Genomic DNA, 21211 nt, shown 5'->3' with positions numbered 1-21211 from the left:
GTTGTCTAGTGCCTTGAGCCCTTCGATTCTCGGAATGTGTTGTAGTAGCTCTCCTATTGGCAAAAATTCTTTAAATTCAATAGAGTTTTATATTATGAGTAATTTTTTAAAGTCATGCAGTCTGCTGAACTGTAACACAGTGTTGCACTTCCTTTAAAAAAAAAACTCGTATTAATAGAAACCATGTTAAAACTCATTTCAAAGGGAAAAAATAGAATTATGTATGGATAGCTTTAAATTTAGAATATAAAGTTTTCAGCCAAAGCATCAACAATAAAGATATTACTTTAGGTCTGGGTGTGGAATTTTGCAAGTATATGTATTCACTAGGGAAAAATAGTAAATTGATTGATCCAAACAGGCAAAACTAAAATCTGAATGTGTTTGAATGCTCTTTGTGTAAGAAGGAGCCACTGTCCTCCCTGTCACCATTTGCCTTGACATTCAACCTTCACTTCCATGTGTGCTTGTTCCAGCATGATTTTACTAGGATTATTTCTATTAATATGTAACATGGTCTCTTTATGCTCCCTGAAACCGGTGGTGTCACATGTCCTCTGGTTTCTTTGAAGGTGATGATGTTTCAGCTCTTGCCTTTCTTTGCAGCAGAGCCCTTCTAGGGAGTACCTTACCCTCATTATCAGCAAGCATTGTGATAAACAAAAACTGGAATTGGAATAAGACGGTGTTTTTAAAAGAGTCAAAATAAACAAAAATAAATGATAACACAGTAGCTATCATCAATGATAACAAACCAACCAACCAACCCATGAAGCTGCTGAGCAAACTTGTTCCAAAAGAACAGCTTGTTTCCTTTCCATAGCAATAGTTTCCACTTCTGATTATTTTGAACGTTTTTTTAAATTTATTTTTGAGAGAGACCAAGTGTGAGCAGGGGAGGGGCAGAGAAAGAGGGAGACAGAATCTGAAGTAGGTTCCAGGCTCTGAGCTGTCAGCACAGAGCCAGATGCGGGGCCTTAAACTCGTGAACCACGAGATGATGACCTGAGCTGAAGTCAGATGCTTAACCGACTGAGCCACCCAGGCGCCCCCTCCACTTCTGATTTTCTTGTAACAGTGTTATGTGCAGTGCTTGTGCTCACAAGATAATCAATCACATTATAACAATTTTTTGTTCGTGTAGGAAGAGTTCTTATATTTGGGTACTGTTTATTCTGGTTCTCTAATTCCTTAGAGCAGAGTCAGCAAATGACAGCTGCAGGCCACCACCTGTTTTGTTTTGTTTTTTAATAAAGTTTTATTGGAATTCATCCATGCCCATTAGTTTACATATTACTATGACTGCTTTCATACCACAAATGCAGAGTTGAGTATTTGCAACAGAGACCATATATATGGTCTGCAAAGACTAAAATATTTACTATCTGACCCTTTAAGAAAAACTTTGCCTTCATCCTGTTTAGGTTTCCCAAAAATTTCAAAGCATCTTTATGGAGCAACAGAGAATGCAAACATTTCCAGACTATGATGCGAAGATAGCTACTATGGAGAATTTGGGTTTGGCAGGACCTGGTATGGCCTTGAAAAAGAAAGCTAACTGGGTTTCCTTTATAAAGGTAAAGAGACCTGTAGTGATAGTCACCTGTCAGTGATGTCAGCATGGTCATAAAGTATCCTACAAGCAGGCCAAGCAACCTGGTAGCACCAGGTCTGTCGGGTCCCTATTTTCCCCTCACCTCAGTGCCCTAAGCAAACTGTCCCATAGGACCAACGGTAGGTACACCAATCTCCCCCAGCTCCTTCCTGCCTTGGGTCCATGTTGAAGTTAGCCATGTTGACCTGCCTTCTCTGAAAAACCCCCATGATCCTGTACTCTCTATTGGGTCAGAACTCTCTTGTTGTTAGTGGTCTTGGCTACTTGGCTAGAACAAAGAATAACGTTCAGAGATATAAGTGAGCTGTGTAAATCCAGCTTTTTAGTCAAAAACTATTCATTGAGTATATACTATGTGTGAGGCATGACCCTTGGTGCTGGAGATACACAATTTACAAACAATACAGAAGCAGATTAAACAAGATGATTTTGGGTAGTGGTAAGTATAGTGGATTCTCATTGTTTGGGGTTACTATGTTCTATAAAGTTGCCATAAACACTGAATTAACAAATACAGAACCATTGTTCATAGGGAAAATACAAGGTTTATTCGTCAACTGATCAATACATAACCTTGATTTATGTGTGTTTCTGTTTAAAGACTAACATATGTTTTTGATTCATTAACATTGAACTCGTGGCCAATAGCACTATAACTCATGCCTGAAAAAAACTTATCAAACATATGTATATCTTCTATAACATATATCACAGCCTTCCTGTACTTAGGAACACTTAGGAATACTTCAGCACTATACCTAGGGGCCATTTTAAGCAGTGACATCATCAGTAAAAAACATGAAAATGTAGAAACAAAAAGAACTTGTTTACAGTATGAGAACTGAAACAAGAAGGCAGAATGTCACCTTGTTTGACCTCATCTGGGAATGTGGGGTTGGATGATTCAAATTTTTCACCATCCTTTGCATGTCCATGAATAACCTGGATAGATCTGCTACTATTGGTTTGGGTTTTAAAAATAAATTTTAGTGAGTAGAAAATTTTCAAATACAAAATCCATGAATAATGAGGATCAACTAATTGTGAGAGAAAGAAAAGTCTTGTATGGTAAGATGGGCGGTGGGAAAGGAGAGAAATCTCCTGGGGCTTGAGCAAATAGGTGGTTGGTGTGGGAAAAGCCAGACTTTCTGTTTTAGATTGTTACATTTGCCTTCCAACTATAGATATCAAGGAGATAGTTGGATATAATAGACTGGAGCTTAGAGCTAGATATAAATTTGAGAGTTATGAGTATGTTGATGTATGTACAGCTATGGGTCTAGTTTTTGAAATATACCCTATTAATGCAGAAGGTAAATTTTTACTGTGGAGTATTTGTGGTCACACTTTTCTTGCCCCATAAATCAAGTGTGGTGCCCAACACTGATGGATTTAGGGTCCCTCCTGCTCATGGATGGTGCTGTGTCGTCCCAGTTGAAGCTAGTAATATATCTCATAGGCCAGGCACCAACAGGAATTGCTGCTGCCATCTCCCTCCATGGATCTGTGAACCCATGCAGACTCTTTCCAAGATGTCCCATGATCTTGGCAAACTTTCTAGCACCAAGATTAGATCCCATTTCAGAAGGCCCTTGAATCTCTTTGCTTGCAACTTTTTTTAGAACCATTCTGTTATGTTGTAACTTTGTATGAACATATTTGTCCGTTAGATTAAGCCAAAATGTGATCCTTGGCAAAAGAAGATGTTGACCAAACTAAAAGAACGGAAAAGAATTGATGCATTAATGCAACTCCAAGCAAAGTTTTTGAAGGTAAGAAAGTAACCATGTTCCCTTGTAGTTAAATTCTTGCTAAAATCATTCTCAGAAAATTGAATTTTCTTTCCCTTTTAAAGAAATATTAGCCATGGGTTTTCTATGAAAGCTTTATTTGGTACGTTCTAATCTAATTCCAAAAGTTTTATAGCCCTGTTAGTTTTCAGTAGAAAGTAACAATTGTCAAAAGAGCTGCATTTCAGTCCAGCTTCAGCACTAATGCTCTGTGTGACATTGGTCTAATCACAAAACGTCCTTGAGTTTGTTTCCTCATCTGTGAAACAGAAATACTGGATGAAGTTATCTTATTTTTATTGTGGTAAAAATCACACAGCATAAAATTTGTCATAGTAATCATTTTACGTGCACGTAGTTGTGTTCAGTATATTCACATTATCATGAAACAGATCTCCAGAACTTTTTCACCTGGCAAACAGAAACTCTGTACCTATTAAACAACAATTCCCTATTTCCTCCTCCCCACAACCCCTAGCAACCACCATTCTATTTTCTGTTTCTAAATTTGACTACCTTTAGATACCTCTTATAAGTGGGACTCATATAGTATTTGTCTTTTTTGTAACTGGCTTATTCCACTTAGGGTAATGTCCTCAAGATTCATCCATGTGGTAGCATGTGGCCAGATTTCCTCTCCCTTTTGTTTTTCACAAACATTTTATCAGCTTTATTCACAATAGCCAAAATCTAGAAACAACCCAGATGTCTTTCAGAGGGTAAATGAACTAGTTGTGGTACATCTGTACCATAGAATAGCAGTCAGCTGTAAAAAAGAACAAACTAATGATATACCCAAGAACCTGGATGAATTTCCAGAGAACTATGTGACTGAAAAAAAGTCAATTGCATAAAGATGGTATAAGTCCATTTCTACAACACTCTTTTTTTTATTTTTTTTAAGTTTTTTTTTTTTTTAATGTTTATTTATTTTTGAGACAGAGAGAGACAGAGCATGAACAGGGGAGGGTCAGAGAGAGAGGGAGACACAGAATCCGAAGCAGGCTCCAGGCTCTGAGCACAGGCCCTGAGCCTCAGCACAAAGCCCAACGCGGGGCTCAACCCACAGACCGTGAGATCATGACCTGAGCTGAAGTCGGACGCTCAACCAACTGAGCTACCCAGGCGCCCCTCTACAATACTCTTCAAATGGCAAAGTATAGAAATGGAGAATGGATTTGTGGATTGTAGGGGCTAAGGAGAGGCTGGTGAGGAAGGGAAAGAAGTGTGGTTATAAAAGAGCAACATAAGGGATCCTTGTGGTGATGCATTTGCTCTATAACTTCACTGTATCAAGGTCAATATCCAGGTTGTGATATACTGTACTATGGTTTTGCAAGATGTTAACATTGGCGGAAATGGAGTGAAGAGTACATGGGATCTCTTTATATTATTTCCCCCTCTTTTCTTTGATTGTAGTAAAATAGACATGAAATTTACTCTTTTGCCTAGTTTTGTTTGTCTCAAGTTTTTATTTAAATTCTAGTTAGTTAACATATACTGTAATATTGGTTTCAGGAGTAGAATTTAGTGATTGATCATTTACATAGAATACCCAGTGCTCATCCCAACAAGTGCCCTCCTTAATGCCAAACACCCGTTTAGCCCATCCCCCCACCCAACACCCCTCCATCAACCCTAACCACCTCCCTTCCATCAACCTTACATTTGTTCTCCACTGTTAAGAGTCTCTTATGGTTTGCCTCCCTCTCTTTCTTTTTCCCTTCCCCTATGTTCATCTGTTTTGTTTCTTAAATTTCACATAGGAGTGAAATCATACGGTGTTTGTCTTTCTCTGACTGATTTATTTTCCTTAGCACAAGAAACTCTAGCTCCAGCCACATCATTGCAAATGGCAAGATTTCATTCTCTTTGATGGCTGGGTAATATTCCATTATACACACACATACACACACACACACACACACACACATATATACACACATTTTATTCACACACACACACACACACACACATATACATATATAGATACTTTATTCATTTTGAGAGACAGACTTCATGATGAGCAAGGAAGGGTCAGAGAGAGAGGGAGAGAGAGAATCCCAAGCAGGCCCTGCACTGTTAGCACAGAGCCTGATTTGGGGCTTGATCCCACAAACTGTGAGACCATGACCTGAACTGAAACCAAGAGTTGGATACTTAGCCAGCTGAGCTACCCAGATGCCCTGTTTTAACTATTTTTAAGTGTACAGTTTAGTGGTATTAAGTACATCCATAATGTTGGATAATCATCACCACTGTCCACCTCCAGGGCTTTTCATCTAGCAAACTGAAACTGTAGACCCATTAAACAAGAACTCCTCATTCTTCCCTCTCCCTATTCCCTGGAAACTACCATTCTAATTTCTGTCTGTATGCGTTTGACTACTCTAGGTACCATGTATTAGTGAAATAATACAGTATTTGTCTTTTTATGACTGACTTATTTTACCCACCCACGTTCATCCATGTTGTAGGATACATTAGAATTTCCTTCCTTTTTAAGGCTGAAAAATATTCTCTTGTGTGTATCTACCATGTTTTAAAAAATCTATTTGTTGATGGACATCTGGGTTGCTTCTACCTCATGGCTATTATGAATCATGCTGCTATGAACATGGATGTGTAAATATCTTTCTGAGATTCTGCTTTCTATTCTTTTGGATATAAACCCAGTAGTGGAATTGATGGATCATAAGGTAATTCTGTTTTTAATTTTTATTTTCCATAGAAAGAGCAGCATTTTACAATACTACCAACAGTACACAAGAGTTCCAATTGCTCCACATCCACATCAGCACGTTATTTTCTTCCTTCCTTCCTTCCTTCCTTCCTTCCTTCCTTCCTTCCTTCCTTCCTTGTTCTTTCTTCCTTCACCTCCTCCTCCCCTTCAATGCCCCATCTGTCTCCCCCTCCCCCTCCTTCTCCTCCTCCTCCTCCCTCTCCGCCCCAACTACCTTCTCTCCCCCTTCTTCTTCTCCTTCTTCCTGTCTTTCTTGATATTAGCCATCCTAATGGATGTGAGGTGATATCTCATTTTGGTTTTAGTTTGTATTTCTCTGATGATTAGTGATTTTGAGAATCTTTTCATATGCTTATTGGCCATTTGTATATCATATTTGGGAAAATGTCTATTGAAGTCCTTTGCCTATTTTTAAATTGGGTTATTCTATTTGTTGTTGTTAAGTTGTAGGAGTTCTTCATATAGTCTGGATATTAAACTCTTATCAGATATGTAATTTGGAAATACATTCCCTCATTCCCTAGGTGACTTTCACTCTGTTAATTGTATCCTTTGATGCACAAAAGTTTAAAGTTTTATGTAGTCACATTTGTCTATGTTGCTTTTTTCTTGCCTGTGCTTTTGGTGTCATATCCAAGAAATCATTGCCAAATTCAATGTTGTGAAGGTTTTTCCCTGTTTTTGTCTAAGAGTTTTATGGTTTTAGGTCTTATGTTTAGATTTTTAATCTATTTTGGGTTAATTTTTTTGTGTCTGGTATAAGATAAAGGTTTAACTTCATTGCTTTGCATGTGGATATCCAGTCCTAAAACAATTTGTTGAAGAGACTGTCCCTTCTCTGTTGAATGACATTGACATCTTTTGATCATCTGACCACATACTCGAGGGTTTATTTCTAGATTTTCTATTCTATTCTGTTGGTCTATATATCCAATTTATTCCCGTACCACACCATTTTGATTACTGTAGCTTTGTAATATGGTCTGAAATCAGAAAGTGTGAGTCCTCCAGTTTTGTTCTTCTTTTTCAAAATTATGTTGGCGATTTGGAGTCCCTTGAGATTTTGTATAAATTTTAAGATGAATTTTTCTACTTATGCAAAAAACGCCATTGGGATTTTGATTAGAGATTGGACTAAATGATATTTGAAGTTCCTTGTGATATTAAAATGATTGAAATTCCATAATACTTGTATCACTGCAGTAGGAGTTCAGCGTTGGGACTATTATTTGATTCTTTACTTCCGGTAAAGAAGGAACATTTATTCAGTACCTGCTACATGCCAGGCGTTCTTGCAGCAATCTGGGGAGATACATCCTAGTGTTCTTGTTAGGACAGAACAAGAACAGGATTCCAGCAGAGATGCAAGCCCAAGTCTGCGTCCCTACAAAGCCTATGCTTCCCTCACACTACCCAGCCTCCTCTTCTTCCATCTCCTGGCAGCTTCCTAATAGCAAATAGGGTTTGTACCCAAAATGATGGGTGTTCATCTTTTCACTGGTCCCACAACACCTCTAGGGGAGCAACCTGCTATTGTGTTTAGAGGGTTGTCACACAATTTTAAATGAGCTGCTATGTGTATTTGAATACTTACAATGTTAAATGGATGGACATACATAAGGGAATCGTGATGTTTGAGTATGATTTTATTTTTTAACTGAATAAAGCCCCACTTGGGACTGCTTTCCTATTCGTGTGTACATGACCACATTCTTGCTGAAAAGAAGGGAATAATGCTTTTCCCAACCATTCATTTCCCCCTTGTACTCCTTGAGATTTCCAGCCCTGAGCGAGTGATGCAAGTGCTCCAAGACCACGCGGCGAAGACAGTCATGCTGGCTCCATCTCATCCAGCTTTCGTGGCTTCCCAGAGTTCGCATCAGTGCAACTATGACAGTATCTGGGAGGACATTTATAACAACATCAACCTGTACCAGGTACAACAGGAAGAAATAACCAATGTGCCTTTCTGTTCTACGTACCACCTGTGTGTACACCTTAGAAATTTACTTTGGTAGTTTTGCAGAGACCCTCCCCCTAAAAGCTTTACTACCCAGCCAGGCTTGTTTTTATTTTATATATATATATATATATGTATATATGTATACGTACATATACATATATGTATATACATATATGCATACATGTATGCATATATACATATACATATATGTATATGTATACATGCATGTACATATATACGTATATACATATATGTATATATACACATATATATACACACACATTTATACACACACACACACACACACACACATAATTAGCATTTAATACACTTAAATGCTAATTAAAAACAGGCATATAAAGAAGTGTAATACAAGATGTTGCTGCCGGGACCCATACATACAAATGCAAAGCTTCACACTTCAGTGTTTAACGGACGAAGCCACCCAGGAGCCCCCACTCCTTAGTGCTAAACACCAAATGAGTTGGACAGTTGTTAAATATTGTGTGTGTTTTAGAGGCAAAGTGGTGCCCCCAGGGTTGGTTCTTTTGGGAAAAAGCCTCTGGATAAAGGAGGAAATTGAGCCTGGACTTGACGGAATCATGGGGCTCAGGGAAGTGGTGCTGGAGAGGGAAGCACATTCGGGAGGGAAGCATGAACAACAATGCAGAGGAGATACTGTGCGTGGAGTGTTCAAGTCCAGTTTGGCTGCATGAAAGATTCATGTGGAAATAAATATAGGGAAGGGGGGTGTTTTTAAGAGGGGGAGAGAGTAGGTTTTGAATGCCTCTAAATTTCAGACCAAGGAATTTGTACTTTTCCTGTAAGGAAAGTGATATATACAAAGCTGTATTTTGTAGGAAGGTTAATTTAGTAGCAGGTGTTAGTTGGATGGGAAGAGGGAGAGATTGGAGGCAGGGAAGCCAGCCAGATAGCTACTACATAAGATGGGCCTGGAGCTTGGCAATGAAAATCAGTTTCTACACAAAGCTATTGGATATTTGTCTTCACAGTGGTACTATATCACTTTTGAGTAATCTGCTATTATTTCTCTGTTGCTCTAAGGGAAGAGTTTTGTTTCCTTTGCTTATTTAAGATAGGAAGACTCAATATGTTCATTGTCTGAGAGGAATGAGCAGTGGAGAGGAAAGGATGGAAGATATGAATGGTTAAATCTGAGAAAAGGACCCTGAGGAAAGAGGAGGGAATGGAATGAAGAAACCAGTCCAAGGAGTAATTTTGAGAAAGGGAGAATGGCATCACTTCCCTTGAGGTGAATGAGGTATATAGAATTGTCACGTGCCAAAAGATAAGGTGTGGTAGCTTGTAAATGGCCCTGGCTGTCTCCAGGAGAGAGAGAAGAGGGAGAGGATGTCTGCATTAGTGAGGTGGGAGGTGAAAGTGACAGGTGAGGAGGTATATCACTGCTGGGAACACCACAGGGCCACCAGTGAGAAAAGAATATAAGGATGACCATGTAGCTAGTGGGTTCAGTTGAAGTAAGAGGGCCTGAATTTGTCTTGGGCCCAATCTGCATAATAATCCTATTATTTTCACCCCTAAAGATTAATTGTAGAGTGACTAAAAATTATACATAAAGTCGAAGGTATGGAGAAGTTTAGTACAATGCTAGAGAGAGCACTGTCATGGTCCATCATCTCAGACTGGGTATGGGAGAAAGCGAAACTTGAAATGAGTTACAGATTAGCTGGAAGCAAACCTGTAAGTGCATGTATGTATACACACACACACACACACACACACACACACACACACACACCACAACTTCAATGCACTTTTCAATCTGTTTAGATAAGGATCTAGAGAACCTAATAAAAAATGATTTGGTCACACAGATCAGGAACAGATACAGCATATCATGGCATGGATCTCCCTGGCCTCTGAATTCTCTGATAGGGCATGACTACCAATGACACTCCTCAGCTAGCATCCTGCAAGAATTGAGAAAATAGTCACATTTTTCCTATTCCATGCCATTTCATATGTCACCTTGCAGGAAGACCTTATACTAACAAGGGGACATTTGAAAACATCTGGCTCTTTTGTTTCTTGAACCAAGCTTGAAGGAAAGGAGGTAGGGAGTAGGAAAGAAGGGAGGGGGCGAAGGCAAAGTCAGCCCAGGTATCTCAGAATAAGACCCCTGCTCCTAGGATCCTGGACAGTCTACCTCTTGATGCTGATATAATCCTCCATTACCTGAAATTCTGGTATTAATATTTGAGGGCCATTAGCACTAATATTCTTTTCTCCTTGACTGAGAGAATGGGGGCAGTTAAATTCCTGGGGGCCAGATGAGGGTGAAAAGAGGTGAATATGAGTAAGGGAGTGGTGAGAGGCAAAGGAAGAGGGAGTCGGAGGCAAAGAGCTTCATGTTTGAATTCATGGAGAATGGTCCAGGGTCTGGCTGGACCAGCAGGCCAGAGTTGTAGCAATGCCTATGGGTATTTAGGGATCAAAGGAACTTACCAGGGAAAAGCAGAAGGTGCATGGTAACAGCAGGAGATGCTGGCTCAAGTAAATGTTGAAAGGCAGAAAACACTAAGAGGTGCCCAGCCACCCAGTGGAGAGAACTAACACTTCTGCCATTCTCTGTTACTGCTTTCCTCCATTTGCAGATGAGGTAGAAAGTAAAGCAGGGTATGATGAAATGCAGTCTGCTTTCACCAAAATCTGTTGTGAATGCAATTGCCTAGTGTTAAATAGGAGGGAAAAAAAAGAAAAGAAAGAAAACCACTTCCTCTGGCTATTGACTGACTTGTAAATGTTGTTCTTGGAATTAGCCAAAGGGAGAAAATGTGAGCACCTCTTTTCAAGTTGATATACACCCTAAAGAGACTTAGAATACCTATAGATTTTAGAGGTGGATCCTGAGGGGAGCCATATAACACACATGGATTAACCTGCATGTTAGTGTCATGCAAGTTTCTCATTCATTCATTCATTCATTCATTCAATGATTATTACATGGATGCTGCCTTTGTGCCACGAATTGTGCTGCTCAGGGAATGAAACATGCAATAAACAAGTGAACAAAAAAGTAAATCTACGTCTCTAACTTGTGGGTTCCATGAAGGAAACCACAGGAAAAGGGGGCAGTAGGGTAGAAAGGAGCACTCTCGGAATGATCAACCAAGCTCTTTCACAGTTGGGGACATCTGAGCTGAAATCTGATGAATGAGAAGGAGTCAGCCATACTGGAGAAGAGTTTTCCAAGTAGAGAATGGAAAATAGCACAGTGTCTGAGAAAGGAAATTCTGAGGCAACAATCAACAGTTTTCTACTTTTCCTTCGCAGTTTCCTGTGGGTGTTATTTTGTGACCTCCTTGGGTATATCTGCTCTGGTCAAGAGTCACTTTATACAGTATCAGGGGACCAATAGTAGTGTGATGCCATTCTGAATGTTGAATACTAGTCGGATGAGATTAGAATTAAGTGGAAGGTGGCAGCTGGGAGGAGTCATAGGAATGTGGGTATGAATTTTAAAGCTCTGTTACTATTTTGCAAGCATGTAGCAGTCAAGTATGAATTTTAGCATCTATATGCTGGTCAGCATTCTGATTCTGAAGTTGGCAAGTGATAATAGCCCATGAAAAATGACTTTCTTAAGCATCTTCTGCATGAAGGAAAGCAAACCTGGTAGGACTGTCCATTTTAACAGCTCCGAAGGAATATAAGTACTAATTATGTATAGCACAACTTCAGAACAATTTCTGATCAATTTTCTGTGAACACTATTCACCAGCAGCCTTTCCTTAGGCATTTTTTTTAAAGAAAATAAATGTTTTATTTTAGAGTAGTTTTAGATTTACATAAAAGTTAAAAAGATGGTGTAAAGAGTTCCCAGGAATCCCTGTCCAGTTTCTCCTACTATTTAAAAAAAAATTTTTTTAATGTTTATTTATTTATGAGAGAGAGAGTGAGCCAGAGTGCAAGCTGGGGAGGGACAGAGAGAGAGAGAGGCACAGAATCCAAAGCAGGCTCCAGGCTCTGAGCTGTCAGCACAGAACCCGATGTGGGGCTCAAACCCACGAGCTGTGAGATCATGACCTGAGCCGAAGTCGGACACTCAACTGACTGAGCCACCCAGGTGCCCCTGGTTTCTCCTATTATTAACATTGATCTTATGTTACTTTGTCACACCTAAGGAACCAGCATTGGTACATTACTGACATCTAAACTAGACTATATTTGGAATTCACTAGTTTTTCCATGAATGTCTTCTTTGTGCTCCAGGGTACCACATTATCTTTAAGTGTCCTGTTTGCCAGTCTCCACAGGTCTGTGTCCATTTCTCGGTCTTTCCTTGTTTACCATGACCTTGACAGTCTTTAGGAGTACTGGCCAGGCAACCTGTAGAATGTTCCCTAATTTGAATTTGTCTGATGTTTTTCTCATGGTTATACTGGGGTTATAAGTTTGGAGGATGAGCACCTCAGAGGTGAAGTGCCTTTCTCATCACATCATATCTGAAGCAGATGCTATCAACCTGATTTATCACTGGGGATGTTACTCTTGATCATGTGGTTAGGCTAACAATGTTTGCCAGGTTTTTCCACTGTAAAGTTACCATTTTTCTCCTTAAGAAGTTGTTAGAAATTAATTTTAAACTACAGAAATAATAAATAAATGTCTCCTCCTAGTAAAAAGTGGAAACATCACTGAAAAGTTAATGCTTTAACTTTAGCTAACGGGAACTCTAATACTGGGTCCCCATTCTACTTCCTCAGAGGTTAACATGGTTATTGGCTTCAAGGCTTTTTAATGCATTTTCATTTAAACGCATGTTCTCGTTAAAATATATACATATAGCATAATTTTGTGTTTTATTTTTGTATATAAATAATCTATCATTGGGGGGCCTGGGTGACTCAGTTGGTTAAGTGTCCCAACTCATGATTTCTGCTCAGGTCATGATCTCAAGGTTTGTGAAATCGAGCCCTGTGTCCAGCTCTGTGCTGACAGCATGGAGCCTGCTTAGGATTCTCTCTCTCTCTCCCTCTCTCTCTCTCTCTCTCTCTCTGCCCCTCCCTCACTTGCTCTCTCTCTTTCAAAATAGATAGAAATAAACTTTAAAAAATTATTTACATGATCTGTCATACGCCATGGATCTTTGTGCAACTTGCTCTTTTTTGCCCAATAATATGTCTTAGAGATCTGTCTCTGTTGTTCTTTTTAATGGCTGCACTATATTTTATTATATACCACAGATCACACAGACACCTCCCTGTAGATAAGTGTTGCCATTTTTTATTCCATTAGAAACCATTCCTACTGAATTTTCTTGTACATGCCTCCTTGTGCACGTGTGTGTTTCTTTAGAGTAGATATTTAGAAGTGGATTTCCTGAGTTACAGAATGTGCACATTCAAAATTTCCTGCTAAAGTGGTATATCGTTTTTCTCCCAAACAGTAACTTATGAGAGAACCTGCTTTCCCACGTCCATTTTAACACGGAATGTGTTTGTCTGAACATTGATAATATTTGTAATGTTTCTATCACAGTTTGAATTGGCCTTTTATTTACTATCAGCATGGAAGGCTGGCCACTCTTTTCTTTATACACAATTCTATTTCCAAATTCACTTAAAGATCTGGGTTTGGGGGATAAAGAAAAAAATACCAAATCTTCTTATAATTGTTAATTGAAGATAATTTATAACTAGAAAGAGGTAATTCTGGTCCAAATGGACTGCATTTTTTGATAGCCTTCTGAAAAAACTTAAAAATAATCTAACTGTAGTCCTAACCAGGAGAAGGAATAGACCAGGCAGCCCTGTGTGGATCTTCCCGAACCTCCCAAACTTGTATCATATCAAGTTACTTGTATCCAGTGCTTTTCCCCAAGAAAATCCCTGTTTACTCAAATGGTTATTTATGTACATACATTCAATACTACTATTGACCATCATATATCTTTTTTTTTTTTTAATTTGCATCTAAGTTAGTTAGCATATAGGGCAATAATGATTTCAGGAGTAGAATCCAGTGATTTATCCCTCACATATAACACCCAGAGCTCATCATAAGTGTCCTCCTTAATGCCCATTGCCCATTTAGCTATCCACCCACCCACAATCCCTCCAGCAACCCTTAGTTTGTTCTCTATATCTAAGAGTCCCTTAGACCATCATATTTCTAAAGGTATGGTTTAAATGGTCACTGTTCTTTAACTTTATGGAATGCTGAAGGGGCAGAAAACACTAGATCAACTTTGCCTCTTCTTTTGCTTCCTTTAAAAAAACTTTTTTTTAATGTTTATTTATTTTGAAGAGACAGAGACAGAGCATGATCAGGGGAGGGACAGAGAGAGAGGGAGACAAAATATCTGAAGCAGGCCCCAGGCTCTGAGCTGTAAGCACAGAGCCCGATGTGGGACTCAAACCCACAAGCCACGAGATCCTGACCTGAGCCAAAGTTGGACGCTCAACTGACTGAACCACCCAGGTGCCCCCAACCTCTACTTTTGCTTCTTCTTACTGGCCATACGGAGGAGAGGAGAAGGGACAGCTGTTTCCCCCTGTGTTACTGCTCCCCTCCATTGCCAGAGATATTATGAGTACATGGTGTGCCCTCGCAAAAGTGTTATTATATACAGTAGCTCCAGTGTGCAAGAAGTTCAGGGACACATAAAACACTTCTTTTCTGGTTTCCCTCATCAATTCAATAAGGCATTTTAAAAACAAACATTTTCTGTTGACACTAATTACATGTATTTATCATAAAAAATTTGGGAAATATAGAAAAGTTCAAGGAAGAAAATAAAAACCAGCCATTATTTTACCACCCAAATATAACAATAGTATTGTTAACATTTGGTATACATTTATCCCTCTAGTCTTTTTATTCTGTAGGTATACACAAGGAAGCTGCAGGGACATTTAGGAGGTGGGAAATACATAATAGACATATTTTCCTTCTAATTCTTTCCCCCTCCACTCCCACTCCATTGCCCCTGCCAATTTCCCAGAATAAAATGAGATTTGCAATCAGTAGAAGTCTCAGAACTGTCCAAATACACGAACTCAGCCATGCTGGCAAAGACCCAGCCACCAGGGAGAGTAAATGTCAAAGGGTTTACCTGCCTCGGAAGAAAGTACAAACGCAGGTGGTGTTGACATTCTGTTTTCCGTCAGCCCTGCTGCTTACCTGCTCAGTGTCCAGCCTTCTTAGGGAGATACACTCATGCACCTTTGGTATTTCCTAAGCAGTTTACTTCTGTGGGCTGTGGTTTTTCTGTTTTTCCGGTGGGTGCTGGGCTCTCTCCCGTTACTCACCCTACCCTGTTGTGCCCCCTTCCTCTCTTCCTGGCAGTCTGCTGGGTATTTTTGTGGCTTGTTCAGTCATTCCTTCAAAGTGTCTTTCATTGTAACTCGATGTCACTTTCTGTTCCTTCCTATGTAATTCTGGGTAATTTTAGAAGCAGCTGAAAAAGTCACAGTCCCATCAGAGAAAGGCTGTGGTTCTGAGCCTGCCCTCTGGACCTACGCCCAGCAATGCTGAACTGCAACATAAGAGCACCATAAGGCTGGGGGGCAAAAGTCTTCAGTAGAGCCCCTCTTACCCAAAATTCTGGGCCAAATAGAAACTGTCAAAGTTCAGCTTTCCTCATAGAGTACACTCTTCCCTACAGATTTTCTTAAAATAACAGAGATTCTCTTAATTTGGGGTAATGATCTTGTGTTTCTGTATTCAGGAACGCGAGTACACCATGTCGCCTCCTAAAGCCTTTTCCATTCCCAGGGTTGTGGGATGTTTACAAAGAAATACACTGATGTGCATACTTACCCAAAACAGGCAGGAGTTAACTATCCACAGGCAGAATGGGAAGCTACTTAACGATACTCAATTAGACCATTTTCTTTCTCACCAGCTCTTCCTAGTATCCCTGCTCCAAATTTTCTCCTCCACTGCCCGTCATAAAGACCAATTGTGTATCTTTAGAATCTTAAGTACTGTATTAGTTAAAATTATATTTGGCTGTTGGTCATAGTTAAACACAAAATAAGAGAGGGTGAAAGGAGATGGGAATTTCTTTCTCTCCCTCATATTAACATCCAGGGGTAGGAAGTACAGAGACAGTGTGATGATTGCTCCCATGGAGTTCTCAGGGACCCATGCTCCTTCTGTCCTGGAGTTCCAACAAATGTGGCCTCCATATCCAAGATCAACACCTGGTCTGAGATGGAGCTCCAGCTGTCACATTCATATATAAGTGGCAGGATGGACACTGGGGGTGAGGAAGCTGCCACTTCAAGGAAATTCCCAGAAGCTGCCACCTGACATTTTCACTCTCATTCCATTGGCCAGAACTTAGTCACATAGCCACACCTAGCTGCAAAAGAGGCTTGGAAACGTCATCTCCATCTGGGTGGCTATGTGTCAAGATAAATATTCAATTACTGTAGAAAAAGAGGAAAGCGGATATGGGGGAACAACCAGCAGTCTCTGCCATAGGGCCTTATTGGAATTCCAAGAACTATTAGAATATAAGTAACCCAAAGAGTGGGGTTCCAAATTAACTCATTGCCACTCAGAATTTTTGTGGGTATCAGCACCGCTACGAAAAAAGAGTGTCTTATGAGAATGGCATTTATGCCCAGGGGCAGGCAGAAAGGACAGCTAAGAAAGGGGCTGCTCAGAGGGCCAAGGACAGGATCATTCATCAATACCACCTTCTTCACAATTTTTCCTAGGGCCCTTTGTGTGTGATCTCATCCTGCTTGACATCAGGAAAAATGCCTGTGGATTTTTTAAGTATAAACCACGAGTTCTGTGATAGATCCTACAGGGCTAACTGACTATTGCAATCCATGGCCAGCATGTAATTGAGCACCTATGAGGTGCTAGTCACTAAGTGTTAATTCTCACAGCAGCTTATTTTGTATCATTATGCCATTTTACAAGTGTGAAAACAGGATCAAGACTTTAAACAATTAAATCATATAGGTCAAAAGTAGAAAGAGGTGTTTAACCCACTGATCTCTCTCAGCCTGGAACAAGACTAGATTAGAGACGTTCATGGTTTCAAGCATCTACAAATGTGTGTATCAACTTTTCATAAGTGAATCATGTAAAAGGTGTGTGTGGGGTGGCAATTTTTAAAAGCTGTGAAGAGTTTTATAAAACAGAGACTAAATAATAATAAAAACGGTGCCTTCCAATTTATTTTAGAAATCCACATTTTCATATGTCACGTTGCAATGGACCAAGATGCTCTTCTGTTTGCTCATCTAAATATGGCTTGGATCATAGGATTTAATTTTGTGGTGACCCAGCTCTGATTTTTGTTAATAATATTGCAAATGTTGATGTCATTCAACTGATGCTACTTTTTTGATAGAATGAAAATATGAAGGAAGATGACCTTGCGATGGAACAAAATGCAAATGACCCAGCACAAATAAGTCTCTGCCAACATGCTGATAAGCCTGTCAAGCAGAAAAAAGAGAAAGGGTAAAATTAAATCATTTTACTAGGTACTCAAGGAAATGGATTAAACACTGTGGAGGAAATTGAGTGACTGAATAATAAGTAGGTTACATGTTAACTCAAAAATATTTAAAGCTGAAATAAAAGCAAGACTGTTAAAACAGGTCAGACAACTAAATTAATGTTTCACCCTAGGTAGGACTGGGTTTTTAACAAGAGTAATTGCTAAGAGAAATTTCTTTTTATATTTATACATAGTAATTATTTTTCTTCTAGTTCATTTTTAAAGAGTAGCTACTGTGAAACTCCCTTAAGTTAAATAAAATGACTTCAATTTGGTGTAGATGAATTTTCCAAACCACTTTGAGGTGGAAAGCATTTATTCTGTTTTTCCCGCCTGCTAAAGATACAGCTATGCAATGGCCCTACAACTGCTCGGCTTGGACGATGGGACTGGGCCCAGCGATAGGGATCCTGTCCTGACGAGGGGGACCCACTTGTCCTTTCTATATCTGCGCCACCTGCGAATCAGGGAGCTGCAGGTATGTGGATGGCATGGCATGCTGGCTTCAGGTGTCTGAAATGTTGGGTTGTCTCCCAAGGCGGCTTTCCTGCTTTTCCAGTAGCAATGCATCCTTACACCTGTTCTTTGTTTGGATATTTTTCCACAAAATCAGGCCATTCTGGGGGTGGTGTTTTTCTCAGCAGTAGGGTTGACCTGGCAACCCCATTCAGTTTTACTCTGTTGTGTGGGGCCAGCAAAGGGCAGGGGCCTAACCTGGTCTTTCTTTGTTTCAGCGCGTCTGTTTAGGAATTCTGAACTATTTCAGATCTGTTGAACGAACGCTGACAATCAACACTTCAGGCCTTACCATGGTTGCAGGGAGTCTGGTCCCCACCACAGAGGACAGTTCCCGGGTAAACATGGCAAAAGGAGGCTTGGGCATCTTGCAAGGCCTGGGAGCTCACCGCTATGTCCACGGGACATCTGCTGAGCACAAGGTGAGGTCAAGATTCGAGATTTTTTTCTCCCTTGATTATCCTGTCTCCCAAGCACCCTTCTTCTTATGTAGCACCTGGAATCGGTTAACGTGATGGAATGACAGGTGGGGGGTTCTTAGGGATATGCTTTTAAAAAAAAAATGTAATGATTATTAGTTAAACATTAATTTAAAATAAAATATAATAATAATAATTTAAAATAAAATTTAATGGTTTTTACTGTATTTTATTTTTTAAGTTTTAATATAATTTATTGTCAAATTGGCTAACATACAGTTTGTACAGTGTGCTCTTGGTTTTGGGGGTAGATTCCCATGGTTCATCGCTTACATACAACACCCAGTGCTTGTCCTAGCAAGTGCCCTCCTCAATGCCCACCACCCATTTTCCCCTCTCCCCTACTCCCCCATCAACCCTCAGTTTCTTCTCTGAAAAATTTAATGTTTTTTAATATTTATTTATTTTGAGAGAGAGAGAGAGACAGAGTGTGAGTGGGGGAAGGGCAGAGAGAGAGGGAGACACAGAATCCGAAGCAGGCTCCAGGCTCTGAGCTGTCAGCACAGAGCCCGACGCAGGGCTCGAACCCACGAACCATGAGATTATGACCTGAGCCGAAGTCAGATGCTTAACCAACTGAGCCAGCCGGCGCCCCAGGGATATGGCTTTTTAGAAAAATGCAGTGTCCACTTGAGAGTAGGCAGAGAGCAGTAAAAGCAGCCCTGGAGGACACATGAGGAAGGAAGGCATTTCAGCTGCAGGTTTGTTGACTTTATAGTGAGCAGAACATGAGGAGGCCTTTATGTTATCCTAGCCTGAGAACCACATGTCTTTACAGAGACGCTCTCATAAGACCCTTTTTGACATTGTTAGAGGTACCCTTCTGCCTCTTTCCTGTTTTTCAAGCCCCAAGTGAAAATACAGATTAGAAAACAAAGGTAGAAAAAAATTGGAAAGAGCTGGACAATTAAATATCGTTCATCCCTGTAAAAGTGTGTTTGCCCATTGGTATTTTTAATATCTCTTGAATATATTTTTCTATAGTCCACAAAATTCATATCAACTCCCTTTCTTTAGGAATAAAGTTAAAAGTGCCTACAGTTTCTTGGAATATGGCAGACACTCTTGCAATATTTTCATTTCAATCTCTAGAAATTTTATTCCTGAAGGTAGGATTTTATAGGAACTTAATCTTCTTAAAAGATAGTTTGACAAATGTGAAAAATAAAATCTAATTTGCTACGAAGCAAGTTGAATTTTAAGCTCATATGACCCCTGACTTAAAGCTCGTCATTTCTATAAGGCTGAGAAATCTTATTATCAACTGTCATCCATAGGCAGTCTAGAGTAGCTCTGTCCAATAGAAATACAACACAGGCCACGTGTATAGTTTACAATACTCTAGTAGCCACATTTTAAAAGTATAAAGAGGGGTGCCTTGGTGGCTCAGTTGGTTAAGCTACTGACTCTTGATTTCAGCTCAGGTCATGATCTCACAGTTCCTGAGTTCAGGGCCCTCATTGGGCTCTGCACTGTGACAGCGTGGAGCCTACTTGAGATTCTCTCTCTTTCCCTCTCCCTCTCTTTTTGCCCCTCCTGTGTACTCTCTCTCTCTCAAAATAAATAAATAAACTGGGGACTCCTGGGTGGCTCAGTCAGTTAAGCATCCAACTCTTGGTTTCATCTCAGGTCATCGTCCCACGCTTTGTGAATTTGGGCCCTGCATCAGGCTCTGTGCTGACAGCTCAGAGCCTGCAGCCTGCTTTGGATTCTCTGCCTCCCTCTCTTTCCACCCCTCCCCTGCTCGCACTCTGTCTCTCTCTCTCTCTCAAAAATAAATAAACTAAAAAAATTAAAAAATAACTAAGTAAACTTTTAAAAATTTAAAAAATAAAATAAAAAATAAATGCATAAATATGAAATTAACTTTAATCATATAATCTATTTAACCCAATATATCCAAAATATTATCATTTTAACATATACTCAATATAAAGAAATAATTGATGAGATACCGTACTTTTTTTAATGTTTATTTATTTTTCAGAGAGGGAGAGAGAGATGAGTGCAAGTGGGGGAGGTGCAGAGAGAGAGAGGGGGAGACACAGAATCTGAAGCAGGCTCCAGGCTTCAAGCTGTCAGCACAGAGCCTAAATCGGGGCTCAAACTCACAGACCACGAGATCATGACCTGAGCTGAAGTTGGATGCTTAACCAACTGAGCTGCTCAGCCACCCCTAATGTACTTCTTTTTTATACTAAGTCTTCAAAATGTGTTTACCTTATATATACAGCACACCTCCACTCAGACAAGTCACACTGCAAGTGCTCAATAGCCACATGTGGTTAGAGGCTACTGTATTACAGAGCAGAACAGCTCTAGATACTGAAAAACATTTTATTTTTCCATCCAGTCACCTAGGGTCCAAGCTTCACTCAGTATATGGGAGACTTCTCTTTTTGGTCTCCTTTGCTAACAAGTACCATCCGCCATCCGCTCCTCATACACAGTGTTGCCCCTCTGCCCCTCTCACTTGATCCTAGCTCGTTAGTCAAGTCCAGTAAGCATGCCCCTCAGTGGAGCTAGAGGGCAGGGTAAGATGCTTCTGAAACGAACACACCTATAAAACAAACACATCTTTCTCTTGCTAA

The 21211-nt window shown here is 39.9% G+C and overlaps 1 protein-coding gene across 1 annotated transcript in view; it reads left to right on the top strand.

Annotated features, from left to right (window-relative positions):
* The window catches only part of CCDC162P (coiled-coil domain containing 162), a 176857-nt gene that overhangs the window by 35399 nt on the left and 120247 nt on the right, over positions 1 to 21211 (top strand). Inside the window, exons 10-15 of the mRNA XM_027057133.2 lie at positions 1425 to 1577; positions 3286 to 3387; positions 7924 to 8085; positions 17473 to 17585; positions 17968 to 18103; positions 18360 to 18563. Of these exons, the coding sequence (XP_026912934.1) occupies positions 1425 to 1577; positions 3286 to 3387; positions 7924 to 8085; positions 17473 to 17585; positions 17968 to 18103; positions 18360 to 18563 (870 nt within the window). The remainder of the gene's footprint in view (positions 1 to 1424; positions 1578 to 3285; positions 3388 to 7923; positions 8086 to 17472; positions 17586 to 17967; positions 18104 to 18359; positions 18564 to 21211) is intronic.

This window comes from Acinonyx jubatus, chromosome B2, assembly GCF_027475565.1.
Source record: "Acinonyx jubatus isolate Ajub_Pintada_27869175 chromosome B2, VMU_Ajub_asm_v1.0, whole genome shotgun sequence".
In the NCBI taxonomy this organism is placed as follows: Eukaryota; Metazoa; Chordata; class Mammalia; order Carnivora; family Felidae; genus Acinonyx; species Acinonyx jubatus.
The sequence above is the reverse complement of the archived record's forward strand: the minus strand, read 5'-3'. Positions and strand labels throughout refer to the sequence as shown.